The sequence below is a fragment of the Apis florea genome, unplaced genomic scaffold, assembly GCF_048593485.1.
Source record: "Apis florea isolate Af1SG1 unplaced genomic scaffold, ASM4859348v1 contig_3517_pilon, whole genome shotgun sequence".
Lineage (NCBI taxonomy): Eukaryota > Metazoa > Arthropoda > Insecta > Hymenoptera > Apidae > Apis > Apis florea.
In genome coordinates this window covers 1,650,568-1,668,728 of record NW_028256778.1, presented here as the reverse complement: position 1 = coordinate 1,668,728, position 18,161 = coordinate 1,650,568, and the positions used below count along the sequence as shown (strand labels likewise).

The following is an 18,161-nucleotide window of genomic DNA, read 5'->3' as shown; positions in this document are numbered from 1 at the left end:
TCTTATCTACGAATCATATGTTTACCATAAACAAAATAGAAAATAGACATGACATGTAATACATTTTTTTGTTATGGAATTCGCGGATCATATAAATACAGATAAGAAAGTCTGTGCATAAAGTCCCATAAGATATATATTTTCTAAATCTGTTCCCTATTTTTGTTCCAAAATTCATTATAATTTTATTCATTGTCATTATCGACAAATTAATTTAGAATAGAATAAAATTACAATATTCACAATTGGAATTTAAAACTACATTTTTATGAAATTACAAAAAAAAAATGTAGAGTGAATTTCATAAACTATAATTTTTTATTAAAACTATATTATATTAAGTCTCTATTGTTTCGTATTCAATAACAACTTGTATTTTATATATTGAATATTGAATTAATATATATTTTAGAAGTATTTTATGAAATAAGAGAATTATTAGAATAGAAGAAAGAAAATGAATTTTTGATAGTGTTATTTTTCAATAGAATTTTTATTTTTTTTATTACCGAATCAGTTTTTTATTTAATTAAATTTTACATTGTCGCTAATATCAAATGCATCTATATTTCATGAAATCATTATTTTAGAAATCAAAAAATATATATGATATCAATTTTTCACATTAAATTTTTTATATTAATTCTCATCTTATATTTTGTTTTTGATGATGCATTAAGAACAAATATAAACAAATAGCGGGAGAAAGATAGAAATAAAATAAAAATTGAGGAATCAGCGCTATCTCCTGTGCTTTATATAAATAAAATAAAACAAATATAAATAAAAATAAAAAGAATAGAAATAGCATGAGAATTGAGGATCAGCATCATCTCTTGAAAATCAAAAACATTTTTTCATAAAAAAAATAAAGTAAATAGAATTAAAAATTAGCGCTATTTCTTTTAATGTTATATTTCTTTAAATGTTTTTAAAAAAATATTTTTGACAATAGATGGCATCCTCAATTCTTATTCTATTTTATCCTTCTTACGAAAAGAGATTTATCACTTATCTTTATCACTTAAAAAAAGGCATTGACAGTCAATTCTTATTTTAATTCTTATCTTATCTATTCTTTTTCTATTATTTGTTTTTTTTTATGTATATTTATTTAATTTAAAACATAGAGATAGCATCAATTTCCCAATTTTTTTTTTATTATTTATTACTTTTGTTTATATGTAAATTGATATATTTCACCATTCTTTATAAAAAATATTGGACCATAAAAAATTAACAATTATTTTAATATAATTAAATATCTTCTAAATTAATATATTTACTACATATTTTATTATATAACTTTAATATATCAAAAAAATATAAAGTTTTATTTAAAAAAAATGATTCAATTTTCATATGAACTCTGCGAATTCCTCTAAATATAATAAATAATATTACAAAAATAAAGTAATATTAAAATACATAAATAATTTTAAAATGTGTTCTTGAAACTACTTAATCATTTTTATCTAAAACATTTTTCGCTACGGAAAATAAGTAAAAAATAAAGTGTAAATCGAAATAGTTATATCAAGTGAAATCTTATATTTATCGATATTGTGATATCGATATATATAAAAAAATATACATCTTTTATAAGTATATGACATATAGAAATATGTACAATCATAAAAAATATAAGAAACATATTTTTTTATGAGATTAGTATTTCAAACACGAAATAAAAAATCTATAAAATAAATAAAATGTCATATCTGTCTTATACTTCGTTTGTAATAATATGATTATAAAAATTAATATAAAATGAATTCATTATGAGCAATAATATATGGCTCATTTGAAATTATCTTTTCAAAAACAAAAACTGATTTAACTTTCCCACTAATATAATATTACAAATAGTACAAATAGAATAATCTAAATGTTAATGTAACATAAATTTTATTTAAAATTTGCAAGAAAGCTATATAAACTATATTAAATTATATGAAACTATATATTTAAAAATTATATAAATATATTTTATTTGTAATGATTTAAAACTTTTTAAATATTTACCTTTTCTTTGCTCTTGAAAAAGAGGAAAAAGAAGCAAATATTAATAATATAAAAATAAAAATATAAAAAAAAATCTGTTTACGATTACATTTCGATAGAACTAGCTATTTTACTCGTCTGTAAACTCTTAAACTTTATTGCAATTTCGTACAATAGATTATATTGCACTAAGAATTATTATAGAAAGAAACTTACTTTATAATTTACACTAACACAAATATCTTAATAGGTTAAGTTAATAGCACTATATCTAATCAATCTTTAATCAAATATTAGTAATATTTCATAGTTTGCGTTTCTGAGATGTAGTTGATTTATTTAAATATTTTCTATTCTATTATATTTTTTAACAAATAATTTTAACTATAAGATAAATTAGTATTAACATTTCTTATCGAAACATATAATGTGTTTATGTATTATTGACATTTCTGCGCCTTGATCTAGAGTTAAAATTCTTTTATATTTAGATCTATTTAATATATTAAATATTAATCTTAATCATATATTTTAAAAAATGATTCTTGATGTTACTTTTTATAAATACATATAAAAAAGTATAATAAATTATAACAACAAAATATATATATATATATATATATATAATAATAATATATATAATAGATATATAATTTTTTATTTGATATCATAAATTTTAATTTATGATATGAATAATGCAAATGGTATCAATATTTATCTATAATAAAATTTTTCTGAATAGTAAAAACTAATACAAAACAATACGTATATTTTAAATATAAAATCACTATACAAAATTTTATAATATCGATAAAACAATAATACAAAATGTAATATGAATGGTCATCTTAATATATTCAATTCTCAGGTTTACATTCTATAATATTCTACAGTAGAGTCTAGTCTAGAGTTTTGCAGTTGTGTGTTAGTTCTCTTACCATATATTGTTTAATATGATAAAGAAAGAAAAATTTATGAATAAAATAAAAAAAATGAAAAATATTAATAACAAAACATTAAAACAAATTTATCATATCTTTAGTGGTCAATATTTAAATAATTGAAATATATTTATATGAATCGCTAGAACCGAAATTAGGTCTCAATTTTAATAATAATTAAAAAATTCAAAATATGTAATCAAAAATATTGGAAAATATTCTAATAATATGGAACAACCAAAAGATTATTTTAATAATAATACATATAAATTCTAAGAATATATTTTAGAATTTCTAATTCTCTAGATTTAAAATCTTCTAAATAATCTATGTGAAAAATCAAGTTACTATTGAAAATAATATAATAATTAATCACGTGAGTTGTATAAAATATATTTAACAAAGACTTAATCATTCCATATTGTACAAAAAATAAGGCTTTGCAACAAAATGTAATTGCATCTAATAAAAAAAATTCGCAAACTTCGCAAAACATTAATATTGCAAAATGTTACAAAAATAAGAAAAATGCTAATTATATATAATAATAATGAATAAGAAAAAAAATATTTAGTATAGAAAAAAATCTTATTTAAATTTCAATTTTCCTACTGATAAAACTAAATTGCTTATACTTCAAGAATAAAAAAAAGCAATAGTAAAATCTTAAAACTGCCAAAAAAACATTACATTGCTTAAGAAGGAAAATTAAAAATTATATATATAAGTATTGAAGATAAAATATAAATTTAAAAAAAATAATTAATTTAATAAATTTAAAAAAAATAATAAATATTGAATATTAAGAGGAAAAAAAAATATAACATTTACAAAAGTATAACCAATATAAACAATAAAAAGAAAATAGAAGAAAATAAAGAAAATAATTTTTGATGATAAAGATATGAATAAAATGGAGCTTAAAATCTAATAAAATAAAAATTAAACATGAATTTTTTTAAAGATTAAATAGTAATAAAATGATTAAACATTTGTAATTATAATATTTAATATTTCTATTATAATATTAATGAGATTATTTTAATTAACAAATAAATTTTACAATAAATAGAATTTTTTATGCATTATAATATATAAACTATATTGTACTGTTAGAAATATGTAACGTGATTAATATTTGGCAAATGTACTTGGTTGAATGATGTTTTGAAATGTTCTGATGTAAGTTTTCCTGATTTTGAAGCTTCAATATAAAATGAAATTCGATAGAAATAGCATTTCTTATATTCTTATATTCAAATGTTCTTATAAGCTTCTTCAAAATTATATATTTAGAGAAATAACTGCTTTTATTGTTTTCTAATTTCCTAATTTTGTCAATCGATGCTACAAAGATTTGATAAGAATTTAAAATAATTTTAATGCTTTAATTCATTTGAACTTATCATAACTTATTTTATAAAGATAGATAACAGTTTACATTTGTATATCCATGTAATGTTTGTACATTTCTTCCATGGATTTCTATATAAATGTTGCTGTAGTTTATCATTTTCAATAACAGATGAATGTTTTGAATATGATTTTTCATTTAATGATTATTTCTTTAAATCGTTCATTTTTGTACAGTTCTTTCATTAATACAATCTTCTCCATATATTAAACTTATAAAGTATTCATTATAACTTCATTTCATTTTTAAGAAAACTGTAAAACCTTTATTATCTAATATTATAGAATTCCAATTTTTATTACATATTCTTATATGATTCATGAATTAGTTCAAGCAAATAATCATGTTCAATTAATTTTCTGAACTTAACTTCTTTCCTAAACAATATTCTATAAATGTTCTTTTAAAATTGAAAATGTTATTTTAAGAAACTTATTGAAAGATTTTCAAAGATGGATCTTGTGATGAAATCAACACAGTATGAGAATTTATAATATTAACAAATGATACGAATTAAATTGAATAAAATATTTTATATTTAATTTACTATATATCCATAAAAACTATATATCCACTTCAAATATATTTCGAAATAAATAAGATAAATAATAGTTATTCCAAAAGTTTTTTCACTTTATTAATAAATTATAGACACAATATTTTGTATTTGTATTTTGTATTTTATGTTATTGAATTATGTAGAATTCATGATTTTATGATGAATTCTGATCTATTATGATCTATTATGATCTATCTGCAGTTTCTTTTATATCTTTAGATAATATCTTTAGTTGCATGATGCTATTTTTCTAAAACTTTTGAGGTTTTCTAAAATATTATTCTAAATGAATTTTTTTTTACATATATATTATTTAACTTTAATCAAGAAGAGAATTTTAATATTAGTTTCTTTGGAAGTCCAATTTTTTCTATATTTGAATTGTTTTAAAATAATACATAATATTTAATGTGAAGTTGTCAAATTGATTCTAAACAATTGATTCATCTATTGTATTGCAGATATACAATACAGTATATGTATATTATTTATAGCAGATATATATTATAAATTTTGTTATTTCACGCAAAACTATACTATATATTTTTTTCAAATTTAATATTCATCATTTTTTTATCAAATATTTTTTTTTGTTTGAAATGCTCATTTTTTAATATTAATTTTCATAAACTTCCTTTTTTAATTAATAAATAAAGATTTATAAAATTTTGAAAGAAATTGGAAATATACAAATATACATATTGAATTTCAACTATCATTTGTTCAATATCATTTTTCCAATATTTAAAAGTAAATATTGAGATTATATTAAATAAATAAGAAGAAAGAAAAAATTCATTGACTGATAATTTATGAAATTATTATATTATTATTCAATGTAAGCGAAATATCATGTTTTGTATAAGTTTATAAAAATATAAATTGTATTTTTCTTATTTCAATTATAAAAAGTTTTGTGTTTATATATGATCTTTTATCTTAACTATATCAAGTTCGAATTTTATACATATTATCTTTATTTGATAAGTTGTGCATTTCTTAGCTATTAACTTGAAAATTTATTAATTTTAAATAATAATAGTTTTAAATGAGAGTAACTTAAAAACTTGCGATTCCAATATTAATTATGTTATCTTACATATTTGACATATTTGAATTTATACCAATGTCAGGTATAAAATATGTAGTATATCAGTATTAATCTGTACATGTCAATATTGGCCATCTCATATTGATTTTTATTATGAGAATGTTGGATCAATACAATATCCCATCTATATATTTGAACATAATAAATAATAATTGTAAGTGCTATCTATATATATATAATATGTTAGTAATTTTATTATTGCTTTATAATTGTAGAAAATAAAAATAAAAAATAAAAATAAGAAATTGGTTTACTATCTATATTTAAATAGTTACATACAATTATATTTAATGTTACATACAAAAAAAATTAAATAATTAATATAAATATAAAAATTGCACAAATATTTTTGTTTAATGTTGTCTAATTTACTATGATAATATATATTACTATAAGCAAAAATGTTGAAAATCACAGGAATCTAAATCTTTTAATTCTTCATATTAAGATGAAAATTTGAATACTACAATTCCAAATTTATTTTCAAAATAACAATATCCAAATAAAATTGTACTTCTTTCAATTTCAAATATTAAACTATATCAATAACTATATTGAATAATTATAGTGTATGTTCAAAAAATTATCAAATCAAATGAGCCATATATACATGATAAATAATAAACTTGTTTTTTAAATTAAATTTAAAATAAAAAAATGTAGAAATTAAAATTTTCAGCTTTCAATAAATAATTAAAATTAAATTATAAAGTTGATTTATATTTGTATAAATTTATTTGATTATATTTCTTATCTAATAATATAATGATATTTTTGACAAAAGACAGAATTATAATTTTTCTTAATTAAGCAATTTGTTCTAAGATTGAAATATATATATAAATATATATAAAATTTAGTTTTAACTTTATTTATAATTTTATATATAATAGATAAATATATAAATATATTTTATCTATTAATATCTATTAAATATTCTAATTCTAATCAATATAACATGTGATATGAAATAGTTATAAAATGAATATAATAGTTATATAATAGTTAAGAAACTAGAGATAGAAACGATTTATCGATTTTTATCATCGATGTTTGTAAATCGATATATTAAAATCATTAATATTTTTTCATTCAATTAATTTATCATTATAAGAATTTTTTGCGATTGTGTTTATTTTTTTATATATTCTTTATTTTATTAAAAAATATATATATATAATTTTTTTTAATAATATTTTCTTTTTATTCATATTATAAGTAGAATTTATTTGAGATTTAAAAAAATAAAACATTTTTATTAATTTATATAGTTAGCAAAAATATTTTATTTATTAGTATTTCGTTTTAATTATTTATCGATATTTTTCAAAATCAAATTAATAATCTAATTCAATAAAGAAATTATTCACAACAATTTTAAATTTTGTAAATTATTTAAAATTACGCATAAAAATTTACATACAAATTAATAATCCATTTATTATATAAAACAGATCGAGCACATGAATAACACATGAACAAAATAAATGATTTGCTCAAAAACATTATATAAGGAATAAGGAATAAGAATTAAATGGCACCATGGTGCATATTTTGCTTAAAACTAATGGATTTTTATCAGACATTTATAGTTTCTTTTTCTATTCTAATTATCTTAAATTTATTTGATCGATATATAAATGACATTAAGTCACAGAACATATAACTGATAAGATATCTGATTTTTTGCACTATCGGTATTTCAGAACATGAAATACAAAATTTTATAGGATAATAAATCTATTCTATATCTTGTTTATGGTTATATAGCCCGTCTTAAATTAAACAATATTAATAAAAGGAACACTTTGAAAATGAGCGAAAGTGAAAATTTTATTAAAAAAGGCACTACTCTTTTTACTGCTAAACCATTTGCTTATGTCCTTTATTCAAAATATAGAAATGAACGATGTGATTATTGTTTTAAAAGGTATATTCTTAACATTTTTAAAAAATTTTAATTTACATAATATTTTTATTTGTTCCACTGTTAATTTATTAATATTGTTATATTATAAAATCTAAATTATTAAATTTAAAAATAATACAAAATTATTTTTAAAATAAAATAAAATTATTTTTTTCAGTGGAAAACTTTTTAGATGTTCTGTTTGTAAGTGTATTTATTATTGTAATCAATCTTGTCAACAAATGTCTTGGACTATACATAGTAAAGAATGTGCAAGTTTAAAAAGATTTTCATCAAAAGTTATACCAGATGTTGCAAGACTAATGGCACGTATAATTATAAAATTAAATCAAGGTGGAGGTGAAGAAATAGGATATTATAGTAAAACTAAATATAGGAAATTTAAGGACTTAATGTCTCGTAAGCTTTTCATGTAAGAGAACACATAAAATATGTATAAAATTTTATTTAATTAATATTTAAATTATTATTTTGTTAGATTATTCTGATATAAAAAAAGATGAAAAAAAAATGGAACATTTTGTATGTGTATGTGGTGTTTTATATGAATTTCTTGGAGATATGTCTATACCAAATTCTGCAGAATTAATGGGTATTTATGGCAGAATTTATATTAATTCTTTTAATATATCTGATTTGGATATGAATAATATTGGTGCTGGTATTTATTTGGGACCTTCTATTTTGGACCATAGTTGCAAACCTAATGCTGTAGCAACCTTTGAGGGGACAACTATAATTATTAGAACAACAGAAGATCTTCCTTGTTTAGATTTATCTCAGGCAAGTCTTTTAAATATTTTTGTTTTTATAATATTGTAATGAAATTTCTGTTAACAACAGAGAATCATTTAAAGTATAATACAATTATAACTGAACATATATAGATAAGAATATCATACATTGATGTAATTAAAACAACAAAAGACAGACGTGAAGAACTACAAAATTCATATTATTTTTGGTGTAACTGTAAAAAATGTGAAGAATCAGAACCAATGGTGGAAGCAGCAGCATGTCCAAATAAATTTTGTACATATCCTTGTTCTCTTGATGCTGATATGTGTGAAAATTGTAATACAAAATTCCCTGAAAATTTTAAGGAAACTTTTTATGAAATATCTGACTTGACTGCATATCATTTACAAAATATGAAGAATATTGCCTGTATCCTTTTTATAAATAATATTAAATTTTTTAATATAATATATAATATAAAATGTATATTTTCTTACAATAAAAAATAGATTTGGATGTAAGCACAATGTGTCTCAAAAAACAAGAAGGTGTTTTACATCCTCTCAATATACAACATGTACAAACTTTACAAAGTGCTTTTGACTCCTCCTTAACTTTGCAACATTGGGAGGAAGCTGAATCTTATGCTAAGAGACTTATTAATGGCTATTTGTAAGACAAATATTCTTTATATATATTAAATTAAAAAAATAATTTATAATAACTTACGTTCATTCATATTTCAGGACATATTATGGAGAATTTCATCCATCAACTGGAATATTATATTTATCAATAGGAAAACTTCAGGTATATTTAAAAAAACTAAAACAAGCTATTGAAACATTAAGAAAAGCTAGTGCAATATTAACAATAACACATGGAGAACAACATACTGTAATTGAACATAATTTGAAACCACTTCTTTATCAAGCTACTGTAGAGGAATTCAATGAATCATAATATTCCTTATGAACAATTTATAATTGTATGTAATTTGCTAATAGTGTATAATTTATAATAAATAATTTTAGTATATATATATATATATATATAATATTTCATATAAATTACCATATCATTTTTGATCCTGATAAAAAATCATACTTAAAATTTTCAATTTAAAAATGTATATTTAAGAAGCATTTAAGAATCATTGATACCAACGTTATAACATATTATTATAAATATTTATATTACATATAGTAAATTATGTAAAAAATGATAATGATAATCAAGTATTTATTTTAATATTTTCATATTTTAAACTTTTTGCAATTAATGATACTACAAATATTATGAAACAAATGATTAATTGCCAACATCACAACAAAAAATAAATACAGCTGCTAAGTGACAGCTGCTTAAGTTTTATTAAATCGGTTACTTGTTATGAATAAATTTTTATTTTCTATAAAAGATTTGACATAATATGGAGTAAGTAATTATTTTTATTTAAAAATTAATTATAAAAATTTTCAGAACAATATGTTTATTTTTTTTAATATATACAATAATAATATGACTACTAAAGTAAACATTATTAATATTAATTTATTTCTTTATAAGTAATTTTTATATTTTTTTTATTTAAATTTATTATTTATTTTCGATTTTATATAAACTTAAAATAGAATTGCATTATAAAAAAATTTATTTTTAATACATTTTGTAGTGATTATTTGGAAAGACTTATTATAACAAATGTTCTTTTCTCAAATTATTTATTAAATTATGATTTATTTAAATACATATTATATTAATCATTAAAATACTTAACTTTCTTGTATCTATTTTATCTAGATATCTGTTATAATATTTTAAAAAAATCCTTATCTAAACCATTGTTGGTTTCGTTAAAAAAATATACAATGTTCTCTGCATTTAAAAGATTAGCTGGAAAATCTGATGGAGTTGGTAATATATCTCCTAGACCAGCTCATCAATCTATGCCAACAACATTACAAAGAAAATTTGCTAAAGGTGTACAATATAATAGTAAGTATATTAAACTAATTTTAAAATAAAAGAAAATAAAATTCCTTTTATTTAAAGCATTTTATTTTTAGTGAAAATTATTATAAAGGGTGACAGAAATGTAGGAAAAACTTGTCTATTTCATAGACTTCAAGGCCAAAAATTTATAGAAGAATATATACCAACAGAGGAAATACAAGTAACCAGTATACAATGGAATTATAAAGCTACGGATGATATTGTTAAAGTTGAAGTTTGGGATGTTGTAGATAAAGGTCGACGTAGAAAGAAATTAGAAGGTTTAAAAATGGACAATTCACAGTCTGAAAATGTTATTGAGGAACCTGCTTTAGATGCAGAATTTCTTGATGTTTATAAAGGGACCAATGGTGTTATTATTATGATGGATATTACAAAATCTTGGACATTTGATTATGTTCAAAGAGAACTTCCAAAAATTCCTAGCCATATTCCAGTAATTGTTTTAGGAAATCATTGTGATATGGCACATCACAGAACTGTTACATCAGATCATGTGACATACTTTATTGATTCATTACATGAAAGAGCAGCACAAGTAAATTTGTTGTTATTATTAATCATAAATAATTATAATGGGAAAAATCTTTTCATATCAATTTCTTTTTTTTTTTTTTACAGGTAAGATATGCAGAATCATCTATGAGAAATGGCTTTGGATTAAAACTTTTACACAAATTCTTTAATCTGCCTTTTCTTCAATTGCAACGAGAAACATTATTAAAACAACTTGATACTAATGAGGAAGAGACACGTTTGACAATACAAGAACTTGATCTTTTTCAGGATAGTGATGATGCTAATTATAATAAATTCTTAGATAATCTTGTTAATAGAAGAAGAGCACTTGCTGATTCTGTCTCTGCCAGTATCCTAGTCCCTAATGTTACATCTTCTTTGAGCAATCATAATATATTATCTTCTAATGGCAATACAAATGTAAATACTGAAGTTAAAAGATCAATTTCTATGCCTGGTCCTATAGGAGGTGGAACTCCTATTCCAATAAAAAATATAGATTTGAAATCACTACCAAAGAAAGAAAATCTTATACATGCTTCTGAAAATCAAGTAGTTCCTATTAAAAATTCACAAATATCACCATTATCTACTACACAAAATATTTTAAAAACTGATTCCAAAATGGCTGAATTTTTAAATGAAAATTCTGACAGACGAGATTCGATTAACAAATCACAATCACTTATGTCAAAAATATTTGGTAATAAAAAGGAGGAAGAAATAGATAGAGTCACACATATTAATAACACAAATACAAATGTACCACTAACTAGTGTTGAAGATTTTATACCCGACGATGGATTATTAGATCGATCATTTTTAGAAGATACTAATCAACTTTCACCACAAAAAATACAGCATGAAGAACTAGATTCTGAAAGGTATATTAGTTATAAATAATATAAATTATATAAAGAATAAAAAAAAATATCTACAATTTTATTTACTTTTAATTTTTGTATAAATTTTCTATTTTTTATAGTGATACTGAAACTGCAAATCCTTTGGTTGCTGGTTATGAAGATGATTTATCATCAGCTGATGAAGCAACACCTCCCATTCAACCTAAATTAGCTGAAAATCCATTAAGTAAACAAAAACACAAACGCGAAACTTTATCAAATACAGAAATAAATTCAGAAAAATTGCGGCAAATGACAAAACGCGATTCTATTTCATCTATAGAGCAAGAATTACAGATATCAAATAATTATGATATAAATGAGCAACAAGAGATTAATTCGGATGCATTTGATAGTTGGCTTCGACGTGACTCCAAATGGAGACAGAGTCCTGAAGGTGGTGAAGATGTAAGCAGTAATAGTACGAGAAAAGACAGATTAGAATTGAGTGATAAAAGTTTAGATGTTAGTGTAACAAGTTCCAATGTACATTTAGAGTTACTCGACAATACCAGTGTACGTCATATGAGTTCCGATGGTGGTAGTCCTGTGTTAAAAGAGAAAAAAAAACACAAAGAAAAGGTATGCATACAAAATATTTTTAACATATAACTTCATTTCTTCTGGTAGTAATGTCGAATTTTTTTATTTATTAATTTCGAATTAAAATAGACGGAAGACAAAGAGAAGAAAAAGAAGAAAAAGTCTAAAGATAAAGAAAAGGATAAAGAAAAGACCGATAAAGCAGATAGAAAGAAGAAACGTTCATTACATCGTTCAAGAGATGAAAATAGAGAACGTGATGAGCTTGAAGAATTTCTCAATGGTTCGGTTACTAGGATTGGTGTCGATGTTGCTTATGAAGCGATATAGTGTTTTTATTACGTAATATTTAATTTTATTTTTAATTAATAACGCTGTCTTTTGGTAAAGCGCATAAAATATCATGTAATATTGAATTTTCAGATATGAATTTTATATTAATATTTGGAAATATCTTTTATCTATATAAAACAGAAATATCTTTTACCTATAAAGTAGAAGTATGGAGTTCTGTTACAGTTCTTTATATGATAAAATAATATAACAAAAAATTTCTAATAAGTCATTTTTAATATTTTAAATGCTCGATAATATACTTTACCAATTAGTTTTGCACACATCTAACATAAATATGAACGAATATATTTTTGTAACTTGAACATGCTGGAATTTATTTAGATGTTATTAAATTTTTATTAATGAAATATTTAAAAATTTGCAAATAATTTGAATTTTAATTCGAATAATATTTTTCGTTTATTAAATGTCTTATTTTGAAATGAAGAAAATTACATTAAATTAATGTAATAATTTTATTATTTACTACATTTTTCGTTTATTACTATATTTCGTTAAATACTTTCTTCTAAGATGAAAAAAGTTGCATTAAATTAATGTAATTGTTTTCTATATTGTTAATATTATTAATATTCATTTATTATAATTTTTTAATCGTATATATTACAGCGCAATAATCATCAATGCAGCTTCCTGTTGATAAATGTACATAAATAAATAAGAAATTGTCATATAAAAAAATAATTTATTTCTTTCTAGATGTGAAAATTTCAAATATATATATATATGTACGTACATACGTATAATATTATGTTTGCGCCCTCTTTTAAATTTTAAATTGAAATTTGTTTTAAACTAAACATAAACGCCCTCTCTAAAACTTTACCAATTCTGTTAAAACTTATCCAAACTACAATTGAACATGTGTGAATTTACCGGATACTGTCTATAATATGATACTGAGAGGTCATGCCGACAGTTGTATTTTGTATTACATTATTTCTGTAAAGAATATCGAATACAAATCAGTGAAATAAAAGATTAAAGAAAATGTCATTTTATTTACGTTCTATTCCAAATAAATTTACATCTTTTGTCAATATACGAAGACAAATAACTGATATTAACTATCGGCTACCACAAAATGTTAAATCTTTGTTTTTAGAAGAGGTAAATAGCTTTATTTATATAATATTTAATCATTTTTATTTAAATAATATTTTTAATTATTGTCATTTTAAATTTTGTTTTATTTTTTATTTCACATTATTATGAAATATAAGTTAACCTTAATATACTTATGTAATAATAGTTCGTCATAATAATTTGATATTTTATAATTCTTGCAAGAATTTCATTATTTGATATTTTTTCTATGCTTAATATCTCAAAGATTTTTAGAATTTTTATAAAAATCCTAATTGATAAAAATAAATAAATGTCTTTTTATATATATTAAGAAAATATAAACACATATTTTATTTATTATAATTAATTACAAATGACAAGAATGATTGAGTTATTGTTTACATATATATATATATAAATATTTCTTTATTATTATATAAATAGTAGTTACATATACTATATAATATATATAATATATATAAGATTTATATGATATTCAATTTATAAGAAGAAAATGATCTTTAATTATAGTTTTTAGATGTGCAAACAAACTCAATAACAAATTTCAAAGAAAAACCTTTGAATTCAATGGCTTATTTGTCAAAGCAAAATGTATCATTTTTTCCCTTTAATAATATTAAAAGTACTAAAGCATTAAGCAAGAAACATAATTGGACTAAACAACAAATGACCAAATTATATCATCAGAAACAAAATAATATTCAAATACAAAATGTAACTAATTCATATTTAACATATATGTCAGTATTAAAAACGAATGCACAATGGGAAATCTCACCTGAATATTTAAAAAATAAGAAGTATAATATATCATTTAGAGAAATAGTACCAACTAAAAGAATATTTGATAATGTTTTATTGAAATTTGAAAAGGATAATGCCTTTTATGCAGAAATTTCTCCCAATGTAAAAAATGTAAATGAGATGCAAACTTCTGAGGATCGTAAATCATTTGAAACACAATTACAATCTGTATTTGATGTTCTTCGTAATGATGTATGTCTCTATATTGTGCACAGAAATTGCTTGGAATTATATAAAACTTGAAATTTTATTACACCAAAATGTGTTTCTTTCAGTTACCATTATTGTTTGTTCAATCAATGAATTATTCAATATATACAAAAGATTTAATATTTATTAATAATATTAAAGGAACAACAACTGTGTAAGTATATAATTTCAAATATATATAATTTGAAAAATTTTATTATTTTTAAATTAATAAATGTTATTAAAGGAATTATATTTATAAATGTTTTATAGAGGTATTGAGCAATATCTTAAGCAAATAGCATTATTAAGAATAGTAGGTCATTTAAAGTTTGCTTATGTTAAGTTAAAAATTTTAAAAATGACTATGCATCCAGAAGATAATAGTATTAAAGTTCGTTGGCGTATAGTAGGTGCCTCTGGTACACGTGTATTTCTTACATTTTGGAAAATTAAAATGTTTAATGCCAGAGAACAGGTAGAAAATAAATCAGCGTAAGTAGATTCATTTATAATTTTTATTAATATTAATAATATTAATAACTAAAAATTTTTTTATTTATATTATAATATTAATAATTAAGATTTATTAATAGGTGGTATGATGGTTTTTCTACGTTTTATCTTAATAATGATGGTAAAATATTTAAACATGTTGTTGATAAAACAATGCCTGATCAAAATATAGAAGAAAAAATTAAAATGCCTGTTGAAGCAAAATTGGCATTATTTATTGCTTTATTAGATTCAAATTTTGTTCGATTTTGGTTAAAACAATATCCTGAATTTCTTCAAATAAAATAGAAAATTTGTTAAAATTTTTTAAATTATTGCACTATGTAAAAAAAAAAAAAAAAATAAATAAATATTGAAACTATATTATATCTTTTAATACATTTTTTATATATTATAACAAATTAATCTAAATATTCAAAAGATATTTTTTTTTATATTTTCAAAAGATTAAAATAATATAGTGTAAAAATATATTATTAATTATAAAACTATAAAATTATATATGTTGTGTACTTAGATGTATATATAAGTATAATATTATTTATACTTATACTACACTAAATAATATTAGTATTTTGTTAAATTGTGATTAAATTAATTTATTATTTTAAAAAAGAATTTGAAGAAAAGAAATGTATTTTATTTCAAATATATTCAATAATATTGTGAATGTTATGTATGTTTTTATGCATACAAATTTATAATTTATAAAATTAAATATTTATATATAATCAAATATGTATTATATAGATATGTATTTGATGACTTGACTTATAATTAAATAGCAATTTATACTGTAGAAACTAAATAAAATATTTATTTTCCATTTTATTTTATTCTTTCATATAATTAAATTTGCATAAAAATAAAATTTATTTTATTTAACTTATAAAATTTAAATTGAAATGACAATTTATTTAATTACACACGAGTCCTATAAGAGAAATATATTTTTTAAAAAAAAAAGCAATATAACTTATTATCATTAGAGTAATAAAATAAATATTTACCTAGATAATCATCCATCAATGTTCCAATAGCAAACTAAAAAATATAAAACATATATAATATAGAATGTTAACATGAAAGTTTATATATTATAAATACTAACAATTCCAGTGGCATCAACTCTTGTACCAACAATTTTTAATCTTATTTCATCATCTGGTTGAATAATTACATCCTGTAATTTACAATGTTAAATAAATAAATAATTTTTATTTTAATCTAATCTAATTAATCTAATAATAATAAATCTTAATTTTAATCTAAATTTTTTTTTAATGTATATATTTTTTTATATTTACCTCTTCTTTAGTTTTGTAACATGGTGGATTTATATTTGGACAAAACTGCATGTCTGCTGGAATTGACTGCAAAAGAGTTTATTAATTTATAAATTGAAATTATAAAAATATTACTCATATAAAAATAACTCACATGATGAGATATAAAACACGAAAGTGGTCCTATTTCAGCAAACATTCCAACCTAAAAAAAGAAATAATATATAACTTTTCAGATAATTTCATAAAATTTAAAAATATATTTAATATTTACTTTATTCACTTGTGTTACTATGGCATCTAATACTTCTCCTTTAAATGGTCTAAATACAATAGCCTTATATTTAACTGGATATACTACAAAACCTTGTCCTGGTTGTATGATTCCTGCACCTATATTATCTATTGTTGTTACAGCAACTACAAAACCATATCTGAAATTAGAAAATATTATAAATATTTAAAATAAATATATTGTTAATTGTGCTATGTATGTATAAACTTACTTTCCTGTACAAGTACCTTCTACTTCAGTATAAAGTTTTTGTTTCACAGTATCTAATAATTGAGGTCCAAAATATCTGGGATGTAATAAAATTTCATGTTCTAATGATATCTGTAAAAATATAAAATAAATTAATTATGCGTATTTAATATTTTTAACAAATTTTTATCATGAATCTTAATTCAATATTTTATTATATTTTATTATATTTATTTTATGTTATTATGTATTTAATAATAACTTACATGATAAAACATGCCTTATTTATATAATAGTAATATTAAATGATACTAATTTATAGAATTATTTAATATATTTATATTTTCCTAACATATAGGACCTAGTATCAATATTTCAGCCCGCCACCACTAGATGTCTAAAATTTTTTCTTGATTGCATGATTTATTATGTGCATTTTTTTACTTGAAACAATGTACTAAAATTTATTACCGGAATATTAAAAAATAAAAATACATATACATTATGGTATGTATATACATATATATATATATATATATATATATATATATATATATATTTAAATTAAAAATAATATAATATTGCAAGATACAACTCGATATAATTATAATTTTACATATTATTTATGCAAGTATTTAATTGATACAGAAGAATTATTTTTTACTATACGATTGTATATCTGCCTTTGTTGTTTTTAATTAGAAAACAAAGAAAAATAAGTAATCATGATTTGATAGTGGTAATTCGAAGACAATA

At 20.3% G+C, this 18,161-nt stretch overlaps 4 protein-coding genes across 11 annotated transcripts; 3 read left to right on the top strand and 1 right to left on the bottom strand.

The window, feature by feature from the left end:
- Positions 1–2,893: 2,893 nt before the first annotated feature.
- Smyd3 (SET and MYND domain containing, class 3) lies at positions 2,894–9,741 on the top strand. Of its 5 annotated transcripts, none has more exons than XM_086913883.1 (7): positions 2,894–4,127; positions 7,800–7,959; positions 8,117–8,358; positions 8,438–8,742; positions 8,847–9,126; positions 9,207–9,369; positions 9,444–9,741. In XM_086913883.1, the coding sequence occupies exons 2-7, from the start codon at positions 7,844–7,846 to the stop codon at positions 9,658–9,660; spliced, it is 1,323 nt and encodes a 440-aa protein (XP_086770009.1). In that variant the 5' UTR covers positions 2,894–4,127; positions 7,800–7,843; the 3' UTR covers positions 9,661–9,741. The 5 variants fall into 5 exon arrangements, with proteins under 5 accessions (XP_086770009.1, XP_086770013.1, XP_086770010.1 ...); XM_086913884.1 differs by having other exon boundaries at positions 2,899–3,321; XM_086913887.1 differs by lacking the exon at positions 7,800–7,959 and having other exon boundaries at positions 2,894–3,321.
- A 269-nt stretch (positions 9,742–10,010) lies between these two features.
- On the top strand, positions 10,011–14,028 carry LOC100865214 (rab-like protein 6). 4 transcript variants are annotated; one of them, XM_086913878.1, is made up of 7 exons: positions 10,027–10,138; positions 10,501–10,695; positions 10,767–10,873; positions 10,944–11,251; positions 11,335–12,116; positions 12,218–12,719; positions 12,810–14,028. In XM_086913878.1, exons 4-7 carry the CDS (start codon positions 10,982–10,984, stop codon positions 13,008–13,010), a joined length of 1,755 nt encoding a protein of 584 aa, XP_086770004.1. In that variant the 5' UTR covers positions 10,027–10,138; positions 10,501–10,695; positions 10,767–10,873; positions 10,944–10,981; the 3' UTR covers positions 13,011–14,028. The 4 variants fall into 4 exon arrangements, with proteins under 4 accessions (XP_086770002.1, XP_086770004.1, XP_086770003.1 ...); XM_086913877.1 differs by having other exon boundaries at positions 10,031–10,134; positions 10,767–11,251; positions 12,810–13,022; positions 13,104–13,394; XM_086913876.1 differs by having other exon boundaries at positions 10,011–10,138; positions 10,767–11,251.
- LOC100872391 (uncharacterized) lies at positions 13,890–15,996 on the top strand. The gene is made up of 5 exons (XM_012493622.3): positions 13,890–14,147; positions 14,637–15,122; positions 15,206–15,294; positions 15,393–15,614; positions 15,716–15,996. The coding sequence occupies exons 1-5, from the start codon at positions 14,028–14,030 to the stop codon at positions 15,921–15,923; spliced, it is 1,125 nt and encodes a 374-aa protein (XP_012349076.2). The 5' UTR covers positions 13,890–14,027; the 3' UTR covers positions 15,924–15,996.
- Positions 15,997–16,423: 427 nt separating this feature from the next.
- Rpb7 (DNA-directed RNA polymerase II subunit RPB7) lies at positions 16,424–18,157 on the bottom strand. Its single transcript, XM_012493629.3, has 8 exons — positions 17,672–18,157; positions 17,428–17,537; positions 17,196–17,355; positions 17,076–17,126; positions 16,943–17,008; positions 16,747–16,818; positions 16,646–16,679; positions 16,424–16,569 (listed from the first exon to the last, which is right to left on the bottom strand). Exons 1-8 carry the CDS (start codon positions 17,681–17,683, stop codon positions 16,553–16,555), a joined length of 522 nt encoding a protein of 173 aa, XP_012349083.1. The 5' UTR covers positions 17,684–18,157; the 3' UTR covers positions 16,424–16,552.
- Between the last annotated feature and the right edge of the window lie 4 nt (positions 18,158–18,161).

Excerpts from the sequence above, each read along its gene's own strand:
- Smyd3 (XM_086913883.1), top strand. The coding sequence starts at position 7,844 with ATGAGCGAAAGTGAAAATTTTATTAAAAAAGGCACTACTCTTTTTACT. Across the intron at positions 9,127-9,206 it reads AAATATGAAGAATATTGCCT|ATTTGGATGTAAGCACAATG; the intron begins GTATCCTTTTTA and ends AATAAAAAATAG. Across the intron at positions 9,370-9,443 it reads AGACTTATTAATGGCTATTT|GACATATTATGGAGAATTTC; the intron begins GTAAGACAAATA and ends TTCATATTTCAG.
- LOC100865214 (XM_086913876.1), top strand. The coding sequence starts at position 10,569 with ATGTTCTCTGCATTTAAAAGATTAGCTGGAAAATCTGATGGAGTTGGT. Across the intron at positions 11,252-11,334 it reads TACATGAAAGAGCAGCACAA|GTAAGATATGCAGAATCATC; the intron begins GTAAATTTGTTG and ends TTTTTTTTACAG. Across the intron at positions 12,720-12,809 it reads AAAAAAAACACAAAGAAAAG|ACGGAAGACAAAGAGAAGAA; the intron begins GTATGCATACAA and ends GAATTAAAATAG.
- LOC100872391 (XM_012493622.3), top strand. The coding sequence starts at position 14,028 with ATGTCATTTTATTTACGTTCTATTCCAAATAAATTTACATCTTTTGTC. Across the intron at positions 14,148-14,636 it reads AATCTTTGTTTTTAGAAGAG|TTTTTAGATGTGCAAACAAA; the intron begins GTAAATAGCTTT and ends CTTTAATTATAG. Across the intron at positions 15,123-15,205 it reads TTGATGTTCTTCGTAATGAT|TTACCATTATTGTTTGTTCA; the intron begins GTATGTCTCTAT and ends TGTTTCTTTCAG.
- Rpb7 (XM_012493629.3), bottom strand. Across the intron at positions 17,356-17,427 it reads GAAGGTACTTGTACAGGAAA|ATATGGTTTTGTAGTTGCTG; the intron begins GTAAGTTTATAC and ends TTCTAATTTCAG. Across the intron at positions 16,680-16,746 it reads GAGTTGATGCCACTGGAATT|TTTGCTATTGGAACATTGAT; the intron begins GTTAGTATTTAT and ends TATATTTTTTAG.